General features: G+C 36.0%; 1 protein-coding gene across 2 annotated transcripts in view; it reads right to left on the reverse strand.

The window, feature by feature from the left end:
- SNX6 (sorting nexin 6) overlaps nt 1-16,998 on the reverse strand; it is a 30,164-nt gene that overhangs the window by 8,759 nt on the left and 4,407 nt on the right. For both annotated transcript variants that reach the window (XM_076345021.1, XM_076345020.1), the window contains exons 3-12: nt 15,357-15,461; nt 14,392-14,502; nt 12,688-12,809; nt 10,581-10,704; nt 8,329-8,424; nt 6,922-7,027; nt 4,388-4,463; nt 3,054-3,093; nt 1,778-1,864; nt 696-855 (exon numbers count right to left, since the gene is read on the reverse strand). In XM_076345021.1, the coding sequence (XP_076201136.1) occupies nt 696-855; nt 1,778-1,864; nt 3,054-3,093; nt 4,388-4,463; nt 6,922-7,027; nt 8,329-8,424; nt 10,581-10,704; nt 12,688-12,809; nt 14,392-14,502; nt 15,357-15,461 (1,027 nt within the window). The remainder of the gene's footprint in view (nt 1-695; nt 856-1,777; nt 1,865-3,053; nt 3,094-4,387; nt 4,464-6,921; nt 7,028-8,328; nt 8,425-10,580; nt 10,705-12,687; nt 12,810-14,391; nt 14,503-15,356; nt 15,462-16,998) is intronic.

Raw genomic sequence — 16,998 nt, forward strand, 5'->3', positions numbered from 1 at the left:
AACAGAGGAAGCAAGTATGCTTTATGGGTATACCTTTGTAGCTAACAGGATCGCTCATTCTCCACTGTCTCATTTATAGGAATCATTAGCCAGATTTACAGGGTCAAACAACTCTTAAATTATAAAAACAGAAGAGCGTGGTGTTTAAACCTTGAACAAATCTGCCCCAAATAACGAGTCAGATGACTACTAACTCACAACAATCTCAGCCTAAACAAAAAGAGAGTAAGTTTCCAGGAAAAAGGCAACATGTAAATAAGGTTCCTTTTCTCTAGAGCTATTGTAATGCTGCAACTTCAGTGAAATCTCATTTAATGATCTCTCCCTTTGCTAATGTAGTATCATCTCTGCAACAGACTGCTGCCTTCACAGTAGAATGCATAAAACCAGAAGGGGAATTTCAACAATAGTTTAAAAGATTAGGTTTGCCTTTACTGCTACCAATTATCATTTTGTATCCTATCCTATTCATATAAAAAAAGTGGTTAACAAATAATTTGCACTTAGACTTTGCTCTGCCTAATGGAGCTATGAGGAGCCAAAGGAAAATATCATTTGAACTTTCTAAAATAAGTAAATACTGATTAAAAGATAATAGTTCAGCTTAGGAAACAGAACAAAAATCTATTCTCATTAATATCCTAAAATCTGTTAATTTTGAAGTAGAAACATAGGATTAAAGACCACCCAAATACCTTGTTTTGCCGATTCAGATATTTTCTCAAATTTCTGACAGCATATTTGCTGAGTAGTTTCAGCTTGCAGCACATCTTTATTTTTTGCTCTTGCTTTATCCAATGCCTTATTAGCATTTTCATAATCCACTAGCGACCTAGATCTTCTATATAGGAGATCCTATTAAAAAAAACCATAAAGTAGAGTTTACAAGAATCTACCCAAGGATTTTATTATATACCAAGTAATAAAAAAAAAAAAATCAGGTTAATTTTAGTCTTTCTTGCTGTATTTCAGTTCTTACTAATTTGTTTGCATTCGCTGTACTTCATCCTGTAAGTCACAGGAATGTCCATACTGGATCAGACACAATTTAATATTGTTTGGTCTGCATCTTGTCTGACAGAAGCTAGCAACAGATGGCTCAGATGATACTCCAAAAAACCTAAGAAAGGGCAATCATGGGAAATTTCACAGCTTCTTTAGATTAGAAACAAACTCTATTTAGATTATGTATTTGAAATACACACAGGGCCCAAGAAACAGCAGTAGCATTTTTTGTGCAGCAGTTACTGCCATGATCTTCTAACTACAGACATTTTCTGTCAAATGCTTCCTCATTCTATTACATTACTTAATCATCTTATATCAAACAACACTAAGAATGAAATTTTCTGTAGGTACAGAATATCAAGTTTGGCCCATCTGTTATTGTATCAGCACTTGCAGATCATCTAGAGTATCCATTTTGAATATTAAAAAAGTACAATTGCTTGCAGTCTACAAGCAGCAAACACACTGCAAACACATGAACAATTCACCAACAGTTCTTCCACTATTTTTAATTATCGAGGCCAAATCATACAGTATAAGTGGATCACACAGTTCCAAATAGTCAGTCCCACAGTCAGCAACTGCATTGTTACTCCTTATGTACAACAGAGATCCAGTTTTTACAGCTGAGGGAGAAACTGCAGGCTAGAGCTGGCAGCATTTTAACCTATCTACTGTGTATTTCTCAAGATGATCCCTTATCTCTTTTTTTTTCCTCCTTTTTTTAAAAGAAACACTGTTTCACCGAACAAAAAAACCTTAAATTCACCTTAGCAGCTTGAGATTCCCTTAGGTAATATTTCAGAAGATCAGAAAGTTTAAGATCTTCATCAGCAGATACCCGGGCCTCTATTTTCTGGAAAAACAGTAAGTAAAAGCATCAATTTAAAAACATCCAGACTTTGGGTATTCACTTGTATGATGTAAATACAACATAAAATATACAACAATACATGACAGATTGTCTTTTTCAGAAACTAAGATCATGCATTTGTGACAGAATACTTAAAGATGCATCACGAGAAGCAGCATTAGGATTTTGTATTAAAATGTAAGCAAATAACCTACTGTGCGAGTAGTAATCGACAACTAGCTTTCTATTTTAAACACTTTCTTCCCAATTTCAATTATATGTATCATACACTAGGAAAACAGCAGAGAAACAAAAATTTATCTAGTATAAAGAGTTGCACAAGAAGTTGTGTGTTGTTTTTGAGATCAAAGGAAAACAAATTTTTAAGGCATCTTTGCAGACTAATTGTGTAACTGCATGTATTAAATGGTCCAAAAGCCCAATAAAACTTATCTGCTTGTATTTGAAAGAGACATTTCTGTAAATTTAGAAACAGAGTCTGCAAGTGCATTTTTTAAATCTTAATTAAAAAAAAAATTCTAAAAGGCAGTATTTTAGGTCAAAGCAAGTAATCCCGTTAACTTCATTTTCTTTAAAGTACGTATTTATACAGATGTAACTGCCTGTGTTTAGGAAATGCACACATTTTTCACTCGAAAGTTTTCCTGATACATGGCATGCATCTTCTGCTCTACCAAGCCAAACAAATAAGGCAAAAGAGACAAGATATTTGAAAATCTGGTTAGGAGCATCAGCAATAGTATTTCTGAGTTAAATAACTGCAGAAACAGATCTTGGCTCCAGAAAAAAGCAGCATGACTGCCATTTTTTTGATTAAGGATTACATTTCTTCATTTCTTTTTTCCGTAACAAGTTCTGCGATACCCAGTAACAAGTATAGCAGGTCTCTAAGCATTTTAGAGGAACAGCAGCTTTACTAGTGTATTACATAGAAGACAGGAAGACTGCCTAGAAATGTTTAGTAGACTGAAGACTCCTAAGGATCAATGATTTTACAAAACAGATGACTGAAATTTTATGCTTTTTTCAGTCCCTACCACACATTGCTTAAATGCTTCATATAGAAGCATCCATAAAACATCCACATATTAATGTCTAGTTGACACAAGATGGCCTGACACCTCCAGGATGTACACAAAGAATATATCTAAAAAGGTTTTATAGTACATACCCTTGTTTTGTCAAATAACTCTGATACCTTCAGAAAAAACCTGCACAAAGGAAACAGCTTATATTACAACATTAATTTGAACAGTCTAATTACTTTCTAGAACTCAAAATGTAATCTGTATCTGGCAATAAAGACTGTAAAGGCACTACTTACAATTTTAATTCACAGAACTCAGAGAACCTAATAGTTTCAAATTGTAGCACTTCAAACATCTGGGAATTGTACAACTTAAGAAAAGGTAAGGGACAAACAAAGCATAACGGATGGATGTTTTTTACTAAAGAATAATTGCACAGCTCCTCAGGGATTCTTTATGGTTCTGTGAATTAAACCCCAAACACCACCACCCTGGTTAACAGTCCTACGCTATTATCAAGCATCCTTCACTCAAATTTGAATGTACGTTTCTTCACACAGTAAACATGACGCGTGCCCTACTTTGAATTCAGGGAGGCTGAGCAACAATGTGGCAGATCTTCATCACAGGAGACAATACAAGGGTTTAGTATAACAGCAGACTGAATTACAGTCAAATCATACTATTTTGACAGAAGACAGGCGCAATTCCTCACAGACCCTAACAGACTACATCAAATCTCAATACTATAATCAAAGTAATCGATATATAAGCTATCAGCACATTTGGAAGTTTAACACTGTAATTCAGGTAAATTAATAAAATAAGTTAACTTTCAGACTCATCTCCTACCTGTCATCACACTAATAAGTGTGTTCACAAGCATCAACATCTTTAAGCTAGTTAACTAAGTTTTACTTTCAGATACACCAAACTTCATATTCATGCAAATCACTGAAAGATTAAAGGACAAACATCTGGACATAGAGACCCTCTTCTATTTTCAAAGTTTTAGGGATCTCTGTAGATTCCTTTCTTTTCCTAAAGGCAGAAAAATTGCCAGAACAGCAAAACTATTTTTCAAGATGTTGCTACAGGGAACGCTCACAAAAATCAGTATACTCAGATTGAAACCTGTTCTTGCTGCACACGTCAAAGCACTTAAAACACTTAAAAAAAAAAAAACAAACTGGTGAAAGAGTTGGGTTTTTTTCTTATTCTACAAGGCCTTTTCCATCTCAGCTGTGTAATTTTCTACAAACTACAGAAAACAGCATTTTTTTCCAGACAAATATTAAAGCAAAAATATTAAAGCAGCCTGTTACAGAAATGAAACACTAGAGAAGAAAATCTCTTAATGTGATAGAACTATAACAAATTCCGGTTTTCTCATAACAAGAGAGCTACCGATCTCAGCAGGTCACCGTTAAGACTGCTACTTAGCAAATTCCCCCGTAAGTTATTAACAGGATCTTACTTGCATATATCTGTGGAGTCCTGCGTTCCTAATGCATATAATGAAGAACCAATTCTATTATAGTCATCCGCCACATCTAGAAAAACAAACAAGCATTTGGTTTACTATTTCATTCGTCTTCTTTCTGAAAATTTTGAAGTTCCTCTCTTTCTTCAAGAGTAGGTGTTTTTCTAAAAGGAACATGCTTTAACACAAAACCAGAAATAAAATTTCAATCATGTCACTTACTAAGGATAACTTCACACAATAAACATGGCGCTCTCATCAAATCATGAAGTCTGTAATTTATCTAGGAATATTTAATACAATTAGCACCTGCTGGGTAAATTTATTGTGCAACTTTGTTAGGTTTTATTTTGGTAGATGTACAAACTCAATGGCTAAAGTCTGAATTTAAATAGGAATCTAAAGTCTAAAGCTATTTGAAAAAAAAAATCACAGTCTAACAATAACAAAGAGTCAGTCTGTGTGCTTGAGAACAGTGAATTGAATACAAACTCCAAACTACCAAAATACAGCGCTATATGCACAACACCTTTTCTAGCACACGCCTAATTTTCAGGAAACCCAACATCAACATCAACAACTGGTCACTGGTTGAAGTAGCATTAGTGTTAAAGCATTTTAAACAATTAAATTAGAAGCAGGGTTTGTAAAGAAGGCTGCATAATTTGACTAGTGAGATATTGCTATACAGTAATCATAAGAATCAAATCTTTGCACAGGTGGCTTTTTTAAAGAGCTTTTAGTATAAACTCAATGGATGATGAAAACACTAACAGATCCAAGCAATGAGCAGGAAAATATATTTTCTTGTTGTTTTTGAAGCTTATATGCTTTTAAGCAGAATTATTTTTTTTAAAATAACACAACCTTAACAGATTGAGTGGGTCACCTTCCACCCAATTCATTACTCCATACACCCCAAGGGAATCAGTGCAGTTGGTTACAATGAAGAATGGTCTTAGGAAGCCATTAACCTCCCCTTCTATTTCTCCCATTTAAACGTAAAAACAGATTTTCTGCTGGAAATAGGAAGTCACTATCTTTGCAAGCCCTGCAGCGCTCTGTCGATCAGTTATCCATAAACTACAGATTGCCCATTTCCAAAACAGGCTTCCCAGGTTGTTGCTCTACTCCTCTAGCCAGAATTTCAAAAGGTGCCATTTGACCCAATTCATAGTTTGATAAAAGTTGTCAATAAACATCCTAGGTGATTTGAGTCTGAAAACCAGTGAAGCTTTGTCACGAGTTTTATCAATCCTTTGCCATCAGATCCTCTAAAACCTCATTTCTAACAATTTTCCTGGTTCTACAACCAACGTGAAAGGCGCTCTCACTACCTAAAGTTTGGTACCTAACCACCATGAATGAAGTTCAGTTTTCATTTTAAGAAAGCAAGCAAAACACCAGAAACCACTGAAGGTGGGAACTGAATGAAGACACAGGGTCCCTTAGTACTTCATTAAGCCGTAACTGACTCTCTCCATCTCCTAGCATAGATACTAAAGCTACAAAAGACTCAGTCTTCCTACAATGGCAAGAGAAGCATCTGAAGAGCTCAGTAAATTCTTGGTTTAATGTCTCATTCAATATGCACTTTAGAGTCCTTACCAATGGAGATTCGTAAAAGGTTTGTGGCCTGGTTTTGTGTGAACTGTATTGCTGCAGATAGCAAAGACAGAATCTGTGAATCAGACACAAACTTCAAGAAAATGGATAGAATCTAGTAGTTCAATTTTTATTTATCTAGGCACAAAAACTTGAAATCAAGGGCAATAAAGGTCAACTTTTTTCTGAGCTTCTCAAAACACAGTAATCCTAAACCAAACACAGTAGTCCTAAACCAAAGATTTTCCATTTTCTCAAATAAATGCACTGCACTTGAGAAGACTATCTAGAGCTTCCAGAAATCACATTAGCTAGCACTCAGCTCAGGAAGAGAAATCAATAGCTAAGTGGAAAATCTCACCTCAGTAAGAAAAGGGGTCCTGCAAACCAAGCTACTGAATGTACACATTCCAGTCTCCACTCTAAAAGGCTGAAAAATGGAAACCCGACTTCCCAGTCTACAACTAATGGCCCAAATAGGAGTTTGCTGCTCAGCAAGGTAATACAATGCCTAGTGTGCCAAGAAATTGCACTCTGATGAATGCAAGCTCATCCAATCAAGAGCAACTTCATTAGGAGTAAAATCACATATACTGCTATATTACCCACCTTTACGCTTTAAAGACTAAGAATCATACTTAAAAAAATTTTATTACATAAAGTATGTTTCTCTTCAAAGGGACAGCATGAAGAATCGAGATATCTTCAGTGTCTCATCAGGCTGTTCTTACTCCATCTAGTCTATTACAGCAAAGGCTAAACTTTGAAAGTCAGATTAAACTTCTTTAGACTATCCGAAAACTACACTTGGAGAAATTAATTAACTTTTTGCATGCAAAAAGAAAACTAAAAATTACTGCTCCTCACAAACCACTTCTGTACACTTTAACTAGTACTATTTTCACCCTGCAAAAATAACTTACTTTTATGTGATCTTGTCATTTTATCAGATTTGGCAGAGGCATCTTTGACTCGGTTGTGATATTCTACAAGAAATGTTCTTTCATGTTCAAAGAAGTCATCTACATCCTACAAAAAACAAGAACAAGTTAAAAAACAGGATTTTACTCACTCTGTACAGAGCAATTGCAGTTGCTGTGACACGAAATGCAATCTATTTTTATTGTCTAAAACACCATTTATGTAAACTGATTTCTTCTTCACTTATTTTATCATGATCTGAAGTTTTATTAAGAATTAAGAATTTGTAACAAGCATCTTAAAGGTCTAGATAACTAAACCTGAAGTGAAGGAAATAATTTCACTACTAACTACCACTTTGGTGACAGAAAAATAGAATAAATGTCAGGTATTTAGTAAAAGGACATCTACTTAGAAAAAGGGAGGGGGAAGAAAGACACCCAGTTGCACAAATGCTGCAGTCATAGCAGAGACAATATGAACTCCTAGCTCAGAATGCTGATCTTGATGACAGATTTCTTTCAAGTTGGTAAATGTAGGTAAATTTTAATATTTTCTGTATCACAATTTGAGATATTTGGTTTATATTTATTTTAAAAACCCTCTAAAATAGCACAGATGCTCAATACCATGGAATAGCCTCCAATATGGGCTTTGAACAATGTGCTTATGAAAACTGCTGGTCATTTGGACTGGACTTTATATTTTTCTCCAAGTCGTAATTAATCCGTGGTTATATCCACTTTCCAGCAGTTTCAAAACTCAAGATTTTACAACCAGGAACTTCAGCTCCTCTAATTTGCTTACAAATGGAAAGTTACCACTAAAAAGAAAGGAGATCAAAATAATCTTCTGAAGAATTTATGCTTGTTATAAACCCAATCTTTCAACTTTTGGAAAAGTCGAAATGAAATTGAATTTTCATTAAAATGCTTTTTTTTTTTTGGTCTCAGTTACATTCTTCCATCTACTGGGAAAAACCAGTATCACCTCTACTGCTGTTCTTAGCTTTGAAACAGTAGAAGGATGTTACAAGGCTGGTAAAATTCACAGCGTGAGTAACTTCTGAGCTGCAGCTGTTGTCAAAGCTATTGCACCTTCCCACTATATAAAATGACAGGCCAGAACAGAAGACAAGATTATCAGTTATCTATGGATTAAAAAAATGCTTAGTTTCATAAAACAGCGGAAAGAGTACTGAAAGCTCTCTTTCACAGAAGCAATCAGATAGCTCTCAGTCATCTTGTATCCAGGGCCACAGGTTTCTTCCCATGCTCTACCTCTAATTCTTGAGTTAGACGTCGCTACAAAAATCCATTTTTTGTAGCTATGTAAAATTCTGCTTCATTAAAAAAAGGGGACAACAATGTTAATACGTTTTAAATCTTGATATGTTAAGCAGTAATCACCTTTACTCCTGAAACAATGACACCATCTGCTGATTTAACCATATTTTTAAAGAAGTCTTCAAGTTTCTCTTTTTTATTTTTCCCACGAACACTCAACTGGAAAACAAATTCATTTATCAAGTTATTTCATTTTCTGGAGGCAATAAAAGCTTTAAAAAAAAAAAATAGAACTACATACCACAACTTGCTACTCCTAAACCAGTTTTCCTGCTCTTGGCTTGGTCTTATACTCTGCATTAATGGGGACAGGGCACCATGCACCCAGAATGACAAGACTACCTCATTTACTAGACTGTTCTTTATCACCTAAAATACTATTCCAGGAAAAAATAAATAAATAAAAATCAGCAACATTCTAGCACCTACAGATAATACCAAATGTACAAGATGCACATTTCAGTTATCAATAATACAGTATTTATCACACACAGTATAGCTGTTGAGTTAATCTAATATAACCAGGTTTCACTCTTTTAAGTGTAGAATGGCAGATCTTTGACTTTCAGAAACTACAGAAGCATTTACCCCTCACTGCACTGAGGATAATGTTGGTTTCAGTCTCCTCACACTCTTGGTGTGGTCGACACTCCAGAGGGACGGGATGCCATCCAGAGGGACCTGGACAAGCTTGAGAAGTGGGCCCGTGTGAACCTCATGGGGTTTAACAAGGCCAAGTGCAAGGTCCTGCACCCGGGTCGGGGCAACCCCCGGTATCAATACAGGCTGGGGGATGAAGGGATTGAGAGCAGCCCTGCTGAGAAGGACTTGGGGGTACTGGTGGATGAAAAGCTGGACATGAGCCAGCAATGTGCACTCACAGCCCAGAAGGCCAGCTGTTTCCTGGGCTGCATCAAAAGAAGCGTGGCCAGCAGGTTGAGGGAGGTGATTCTGCCCCTCTACTCTGCTCTGGTGAGACCCCACCTGGAGTACTGCGTCCAGCTCTGGAGCCCTCAGCATAAGAAAGACACGGACCTGTTGGAGCGGGTCCAGAAGAGGGCCACAAAAATGATCAGGGGGGTGGAACACCTCTCCTATGAAGAAAGGCTGAGAGAGTTGAGGTTGTTCAGCCTAGAGAAGAGAAGGCTTTGGGGAGACCTTCTTACAGCCTATCAGTACTTAAAGGGGGCTTGTAAAAAAGATGGCGGCAAACTTTTTAGCAGGGCCTGTTGCGACAGGACAAGGGGTAATGGCTTTAAACTAAAGGAGGGTAGATTTAGACTAGATATAAGGAAGAAATTTTTTATGCTGAGGGTGGTGAAACCCTGGCACAGGTTGCCCAGAGAGGTGGTGGATGCCCCATCCCTGGAAACATTCAAGGTCAGGTTGGACGGGGCTCTGAGCAACCTGATCTAGTTGAAGATGTCCCTGCCCCATGGCAGGGGGGGTTGGACTAGATGACCTTTAAAGGTCCCTTCCAACCCAAACTATTCTATGATTCTATGATTCCTGTCCACCTAAATTTGCCCAATTTAGGTAAACTGAGTTCCTGAACCAGTAAGCATTTCTACATCAAGCAACAAGAGGATCCTCTGTAACATTTTGAAGTTAAGCATGTACTCAGTTGAGCCAATCTTTGTAATGATTTCTTCAACATTCAATGCCGATTTCTGCAATTTTAAAAAGCAACTAAAAACTGCTTGCAGAATATGAGAAACCACTAACACCAAAGAGTTACTATGAATCCAGAAAGTCCTCTCCATTAACTCAAAATTAGATAGCAACTCAGTATGTAACGTGGATAGCCACACTAGTCCAATATCTAGAAAAAAATTAACCAAATTTTCACCTACATTATTAACAAAAAGGCTTTACTTCTCAGAACATTTCATTAGAAATCCTCTCTAGTTTTGTTAGCAACAGAATTTAAACCACGGTTCCAAATCCTAAAAATTAGTGTTCCATCTTTGTTGCATCATCCTTCTCCACAAAAAAAAAAAAAAATTCAGTCAAAAGTATAATGTCACGTGAAATCACCACCAAAAGCTAATATTTTTCATCCAAAACGTACTGGATTACCATTAACATTTTTGATGCTGAGGCTAGAGCACACAGTGCATTTAGTTCCCCAGGTGGCAGCAAAATGAGCTCCTACAGACTAAATGAATTTCTAACTTTTACAATACAAATATGTCTGGTATGAAGGAATTGATGCAAGTTGCTCCAGGAGGTAAAGCCCTCTTAATCAATTTTCCATCCTACCATAAAAGTACATCTTGATTTCTCTTGCCAGGAATTCAGTTTTCAATACTCACATCCTGATTATATTCCAAGAATACATGGAAATTTAAATCCTTTCTCAAAATAGGATGTGCTGCCACGCGACACAAAAACACTTCATGCATTGCAACCGTCTTCTTGAATATTGCCAAATACTCACTGAAAACAAGAAACAAGACAGACATAAGAATTTCACATGAAGCAATTAAGTTTGAGATAAGCCTAGTGAGCAGCTTTAAGAGATCCTCAGTAAGGATACAAAATTAGAAGCTAATATAGTAGAGGTTATCACTCCAATATTTGATATATACATAAATAAATAGTACAATGTTAATACTGGGGGAAATTTGAAGCCCTAACATATTACAGAGAGACTTTTAATGAAGATTCAACAAATACACTCTGATTTTTAAGGCTAGCTAACACAGACTGGTTTGCTGAAAGTGTAACCTCATTTAACTGTCCTTTCCCCAATCCCCAAAAAATCAAGAAACTGAGATACAGGCTACAGTCACTAGGCATTATGTAGCTGATGTGCAAATTCCTTCCTCCCCATCTCCATCCCCTTGCCTATTTGCACCCTCCTTACTTATTTAAATGTTCATGTAGTTTTGTTAGCTCTTTAGATAGCAGTCTTTTATTCCATGTTAAAGCACCTAGCCTTTTTGGGCTGAATCTTACATGGATGTCTTGCTTCATAGTGGTTCTAAAAGTGAAATTAAGTGCTGCATTTGGTACATACAACCAAAAAAATCATGTTTAACCATGACAATCGCATAGTTGCCCAGTTCAGCCAACTCAGCTTTAAAGCAATTACTCGTCTGTGATTTAATTACAAGGAAGGCGTTCTTATCAGTACAAGTTTGCTAGAATCCATTTTGCTTTGCAAATTCAATGAATAAGATGTAACTTGTCTAGAAATGAGGAAAGGTCTCTTTTCCCCATTCTGACATCAAACGGTGAAATGATAATCAACACTTTTGCTTCCACTATGTGCAAGGAGGTTAAGATTTACATACCAGCAAACCAGCAGGGCCAGTGTTGGGAGATGTTTGATCTCAGTGAGAGTAGTAGTCATTCAGTGAAGACAAAAAAGGAGGATGCAGAGGATGGAGGTGGCAGTAGAAGAAACCCAAAGTTTTCTGTGTTATCCAACCCCTAACCAGACCACAAGAGAATCATGATCAGGGCCGCTGGAAAACCACAGATTCTTTAAAATCTATAGTGTTTTGCTAATTTCCAGTTTTCTGCATATGAAGTGTATATCTACTCTGCTATAAATTACGTTGTACGTAACACTAATACAGAGCTTTTTAAGACATTTTCTCACAGCAGCTGGAGTTCGGAGAGAAAGCAGCAGTTCTAAGAGTTCTATGTACTTTTCTTGCCAATTCAGAGCTGTTGATAGAAGCAGTCTAGAAGCAGAGTAAATATACACTTGAAAACTGAAACCAATGACAGGAAAAAGATCAAAGAAGTGAACGCATGATAAGGAAAGTGGATGAAGCAAGGAGAAACTTCACTGTGTAACTCAATATGGAACAAAAAGCCTTAGAGCAGATACTTCAATACACATTAAATTCACAGTAAAGGAAAATACTATTTTCAGGAAGTATATTCTCCTTGTGCAAAAAAATGAGTGGCAAAAAAAAGGGAGTGTCAGAAAAAAAAAAGTATTTTCTAGTAATCCCCATAGTTCTTGGGGAACAGAAGGTTGGCATCTATGTTTACAGTACCAACCACATGCAAAAATCCCTAGTTCAAACACTACATGTATAAAAATTTAAGTTTCATTATGCTTATAAAATGTGGAACACCAGAACTAAAAAAATAGATGTTATCTCCTCCCTTTGCAGGTGTTCTGTGAAGAAAAGGATCTAACTAGTTTTTTCCTTACAAAAGAATGCTCAAGAACAAGCTGATTTTTTTTCCTGTTTCAGAAGATCTTCCATGAAATTATTTCCACAATTTTCCTAATGGCTCTGATCATGATCACTAAGATAACCCTGGTTATGTAGCAATTGGATTCTCAAGCCTATATCTCACAGAGAACCATTGCAGTGAGATCAGAAACATGGGACAGCAAAAAGCGTTAAAAGTTGAGGGATTAAAAAAAAAAAAGTAGTAATCAAGTCTACATACGCCTCCAGTTCTTGTTTCATCTTGGTGAATTCTTCTTTAGTCATTGATCCTTCCCCTTCTCCAAGTTTCTGCAGTTTCTCCCTTGAGGCATCGAAGTCAGGCCTGGGTGGTGCTGGTGGAATCTGGAATTGAATCAAATTTTTTTTAATTGCTCATCTTCTCAGTCAAACAACATCCATTCAGTACAGGAACTGTAAATTGCCTGCAGCTTTTTAATATATGGCTCTCTCTTTCATCATTCATTACAGCATTTATGGATAAATTCTCTCATTCATGAGTTAGACATGCTGCATTACTATACGAATTTTGGCCAAGTGTCCTTAAAGATTACTAAAGAATTAACTAACGGCTTCAGTAGTTTAATTACAACAGAAACCAAATAATACCTAGCTTTCCCAATACAATGAATTAAAACTTGAAATCCTTATTTTGTAATTAGTTTTGTTTTAGCTTATTTGGTAAGGATTGTTTCTTGTTTAAAGGAGAAAAAAAAAAAAAAAAAGAATTCCACAATTGTTTTCACACCATCCATTTATAACTCCCCAAAACTTTAAACCAAAAAAAACCATTCCATATTGTTTGCAGGCACTAGTTCTTTCTTGCAGCACTTTTGACATTAAAGATAGATCTGTTGAAATAACAAAGCACACAGTATACAAGTCTCTAGGTTAATCTTGTAATATAGTATATTAACATTGAAAGAGAAAACACCGCAGTCAAACTAATCCCGAATTGCTATCAATAAAGGGACACAGAACAAAGCTAAACGATGCTTAAATTTTAGTTCACTGATATTTGCCCATTACGTTAATGCATTACAAGAAAAGAAAAATCCATCATCTACGCAGTCAACTGTCTGAAACTAGTTATTACCACACTGAAGGTCTAGTCACTTCATATAGCTTTTGTGACTAAAAAAAGACTAGCTCAAGAATGGTATGACACATCACAGATTATAGTCATCATAATGTACCCACCAGTCAATTAGAAATATATGTTTACCTTCTGAATCAATAGACGCCCTCCCAAACACAAAATGAATACCTAACTTTCACACCAAGATGATAAATATTCCTATTTGTAATTAAAGTATAAACAGCAGCACCCATTTTTAATAGGCAGTATCGTAAGGTGACTATTTTGGGACCTCTGTTCCCTGGAGGCCTGAAATAAACTTCAAACCATAAGTTGTTAAGTTGTGTATTCTCTGTAGTTCTAGATGGTATTTGTGTTGTTTTTTTCCCCTCCAACTGATGTATGGTAAAATGATTCTGATCTTCATAATGAAAACTGGAGAAGTTTAATTACTAGAGCTCACTTACTGCAATCTGCCATTCCAGCTAAAACAAAGGCAACATGATACTTGTAACTAAGTTAAACATTAGCTTGCACAAACAATACCACTAAGTTATACAGTTCACCTATCTCCCACACTTTTAATACGGTGGACTAAAAATACACCTGGATACAGATTAAACTACTCACTCATTAGGAGTGAAAGGCAAGAAAGTATGACAACTACAGTAACTTTCCTCCAAGCTTGCTTCAGCCATTAATTTTGTGTAATTGCATAAAATAAGTATTAGAGCATCTGATCTGATTTTAGAAGGAATGAACATCTGCCGTTTCCATTGCATTTAAAAGCAGTCACGATACAGTCCACAGAAAACAGTGCACATAAACCAAAAGAACTGTAATACTTACGATATAGCCAGCATAGTCCTCATTCTCAACAAAAGAATCATGAAGCCAAATAAACTCTTCATGTTGCCGGACAACAGAAAATTCATTTTGTTTGAAATTTGGTAAGGAACTCTAGAAGGCGAAAAGGAGGAAGAATTATGAAAAAAAAAAAACCAACAAAAAAACCCAAAACCCACGCACACCAAAAAACCAAAATGTTTTTCATTATTATATGAAAAACACCTTGAAGGAACAACAAAAACATCCCTGTAAAAATAATCCAATAATCCAAGTAAGGATTTGACCAAAAAAAGTTCATACAGCAATAATTACCCCCATCTTAATTAGTGCAACAATCAATTGGAATGGATTGCCCAAAGAGGTTGTGGAGTCTCCGCACTTGGAGATATTCAAAACCCAAATGGACAAGTCCTGAGCAATGTGCTCTGGTTCACCCTGATTTAATGGTGGGAGTGAGGGAGGAGATGGGACTAAACACTCTCCAGAAATTTTATTCAACCTCAACTATTCTGTGATTCTGCGATCAATAAACATTCAAATCTAAAAAAAAGAAGAAAAGCCATAAACAAACAGTAACTAAAAATGATTCTTCAATGTAATTCCATTACGAAACATATGTTTAGAATCTGAAACCATGGCTAATCTAATAAAAAACTATACTGAAGAATATTGAGGTATATTAAAGATTCTACCTGCAAATAGGCCAATTAATAAGCATGGGAATGGAATGCAACACATCAGTACAAAAAACTGAACGTCAACTTTTTTCTAAACAGTTTTTAAACTTCTTAACTTTTTAGCCATCTTTTTCTTAAGCACTGCAGCTACACAGTCTCTTAAACATGAGATAATGCTATTTCTCATTTCCTTTGGATTGTGTTACACTTGTTTCAATGAACAGTTTAAGCAAACTTTCTTTTCTATATAATTAAGAAAGTGTTCAGTGTACAAACCCAGGTTTTTACCTTTGTATGGACAGTGAATTTCACTTTGTCCCTCTCACTGAGTGCATCTGAGATATCCACTTGCAGAGCAGCATCAGTCTGGAGATCTACATTTATTGCTCTAAGCTAAACAAAGAAAAATCTATTTAGCTTAAATTTAAAACAAACAAACAAAAAAAACCTTAGTTATATTTCCCTTATTCTTCCCTTGAGAAGAACCCTGATCCTGCAATGATGAACATCCTTAAAAGACTGAAGATAGATTACAAAAAAACCCAACATTAAAAGATTATTTCCAGCGGAAAAAGAAATTCCAGTAGTACTCCTTATGGCGCAGATGACCACACAAGTAATTTCTTTTACTGTACTCCTTGTTAGTGCACTATTGTCATTTCTGTGTATTGTTAACTTGCTAGTAATTGAGATCGTCAAGACAAAGTATATTTACAGACAGCAGCAAGTTCTGTAGGTTTTTCTTTTCATTTTTCTCTTCATTCCCCCCACTCCCCTGAATCGACAACCTGCTGTAAGTAAATGTACTTGTAAAGGTAATTATAAAGGTACTAACAGTTGGAAAGGTACTTTTAAGGAGAAAAGTGGTCCTATATTTCAAAGAAGCAAGAGCTATTAAAGACCTGGTTTACTCACATTGTCTTACACTATTCTTTTGTTTAACATTTCCCATGATATACTGAAAAAGCTTAAAAAAAAAATATCCTGAACTTCACAGAGCTAAGTCTCCTTGGAAGTAGGTTTTTTTGGGGGGGAGAACCCCACCAAACCCAAAATTTCAATCTCTTCCAAATCAGCATGAGAAATGGCAAAAATGCAAGGAATATGCATTTTTTTTCCAAAAGACATGAAACCTGAACTCTCTCCCAAAATAATTCCAAAGTCACATTGAAAAGAAAATGAGACAATGATCAAATATAGAAAAATTGGAAGATTATCTGAGCACCGCAACGTTTGACAGTAACTGGACCAACGGCTTCAACAGTACTTGGTCATCTAGACCCCAACTGGAAATTCAAGTCCCCTCAGCCTTGCACCCTTGTTGTTCTAGAGCAATTTGTCCCATGACAATTTAATCATCATGATCAACAGACATTCAGAATATTTTTACAAGTACTAAGACTAACTCTGAAATCTTCCCCAATCACATAGTCAAAAAGTATTTTAACATCATGCTCATGAGGCTTACTTTTTACTGAGACACTGTGTTTTCTTTGATGCTGCTTTTTTTCTAGAAATATCACATTCTACAGTATAAAAATGCTTTGCCATACAAAGATATAGGCTTTTTCCCACAAAATTTTTCAGGACTGCGTTTTGAAGTCCGTACTCAAGTACAAAAATGCTTTAAGTATCAGCAACACACAGTACAAAGGTTAGACGTGCAGACTTTGAAGGTAACGCTGCAAGGCACTAGAACTGCACTAGGAGAGAAGCATCAACTGCCACATCTTGTTTTCCACCAGTTATCTTAATCCTTATCTTAAATCACAGTGGTCAGCTCCCACTCTAGTTTTCTTGTTAACCTCAACGCACGGGCAACTCTGCTGCTTATGTAGCAGCAACCAGACTAATATATCTTAGAATTAAAGTAAACCAAAATCATACAGTCTAGCATATTCTGCTAGACTAGCAAAATGTAACACTTCAA

The sequence above is a fragment of the Aptenodytes patagonicus genome, chromosome 7 (assembly GCF_965638725.1).
Source record: "Aptenodytes patagonicus chromosome 7, bAptPat1.pri.cur, whole genome shotgun sequence".
Taxonomy (NCBI): Eukaryota; Metazoa; Chordata; class Aves; order Sphenisciformes; family Spheniscidae; genus Aptenodytes; species Aptenodytes patagonicus.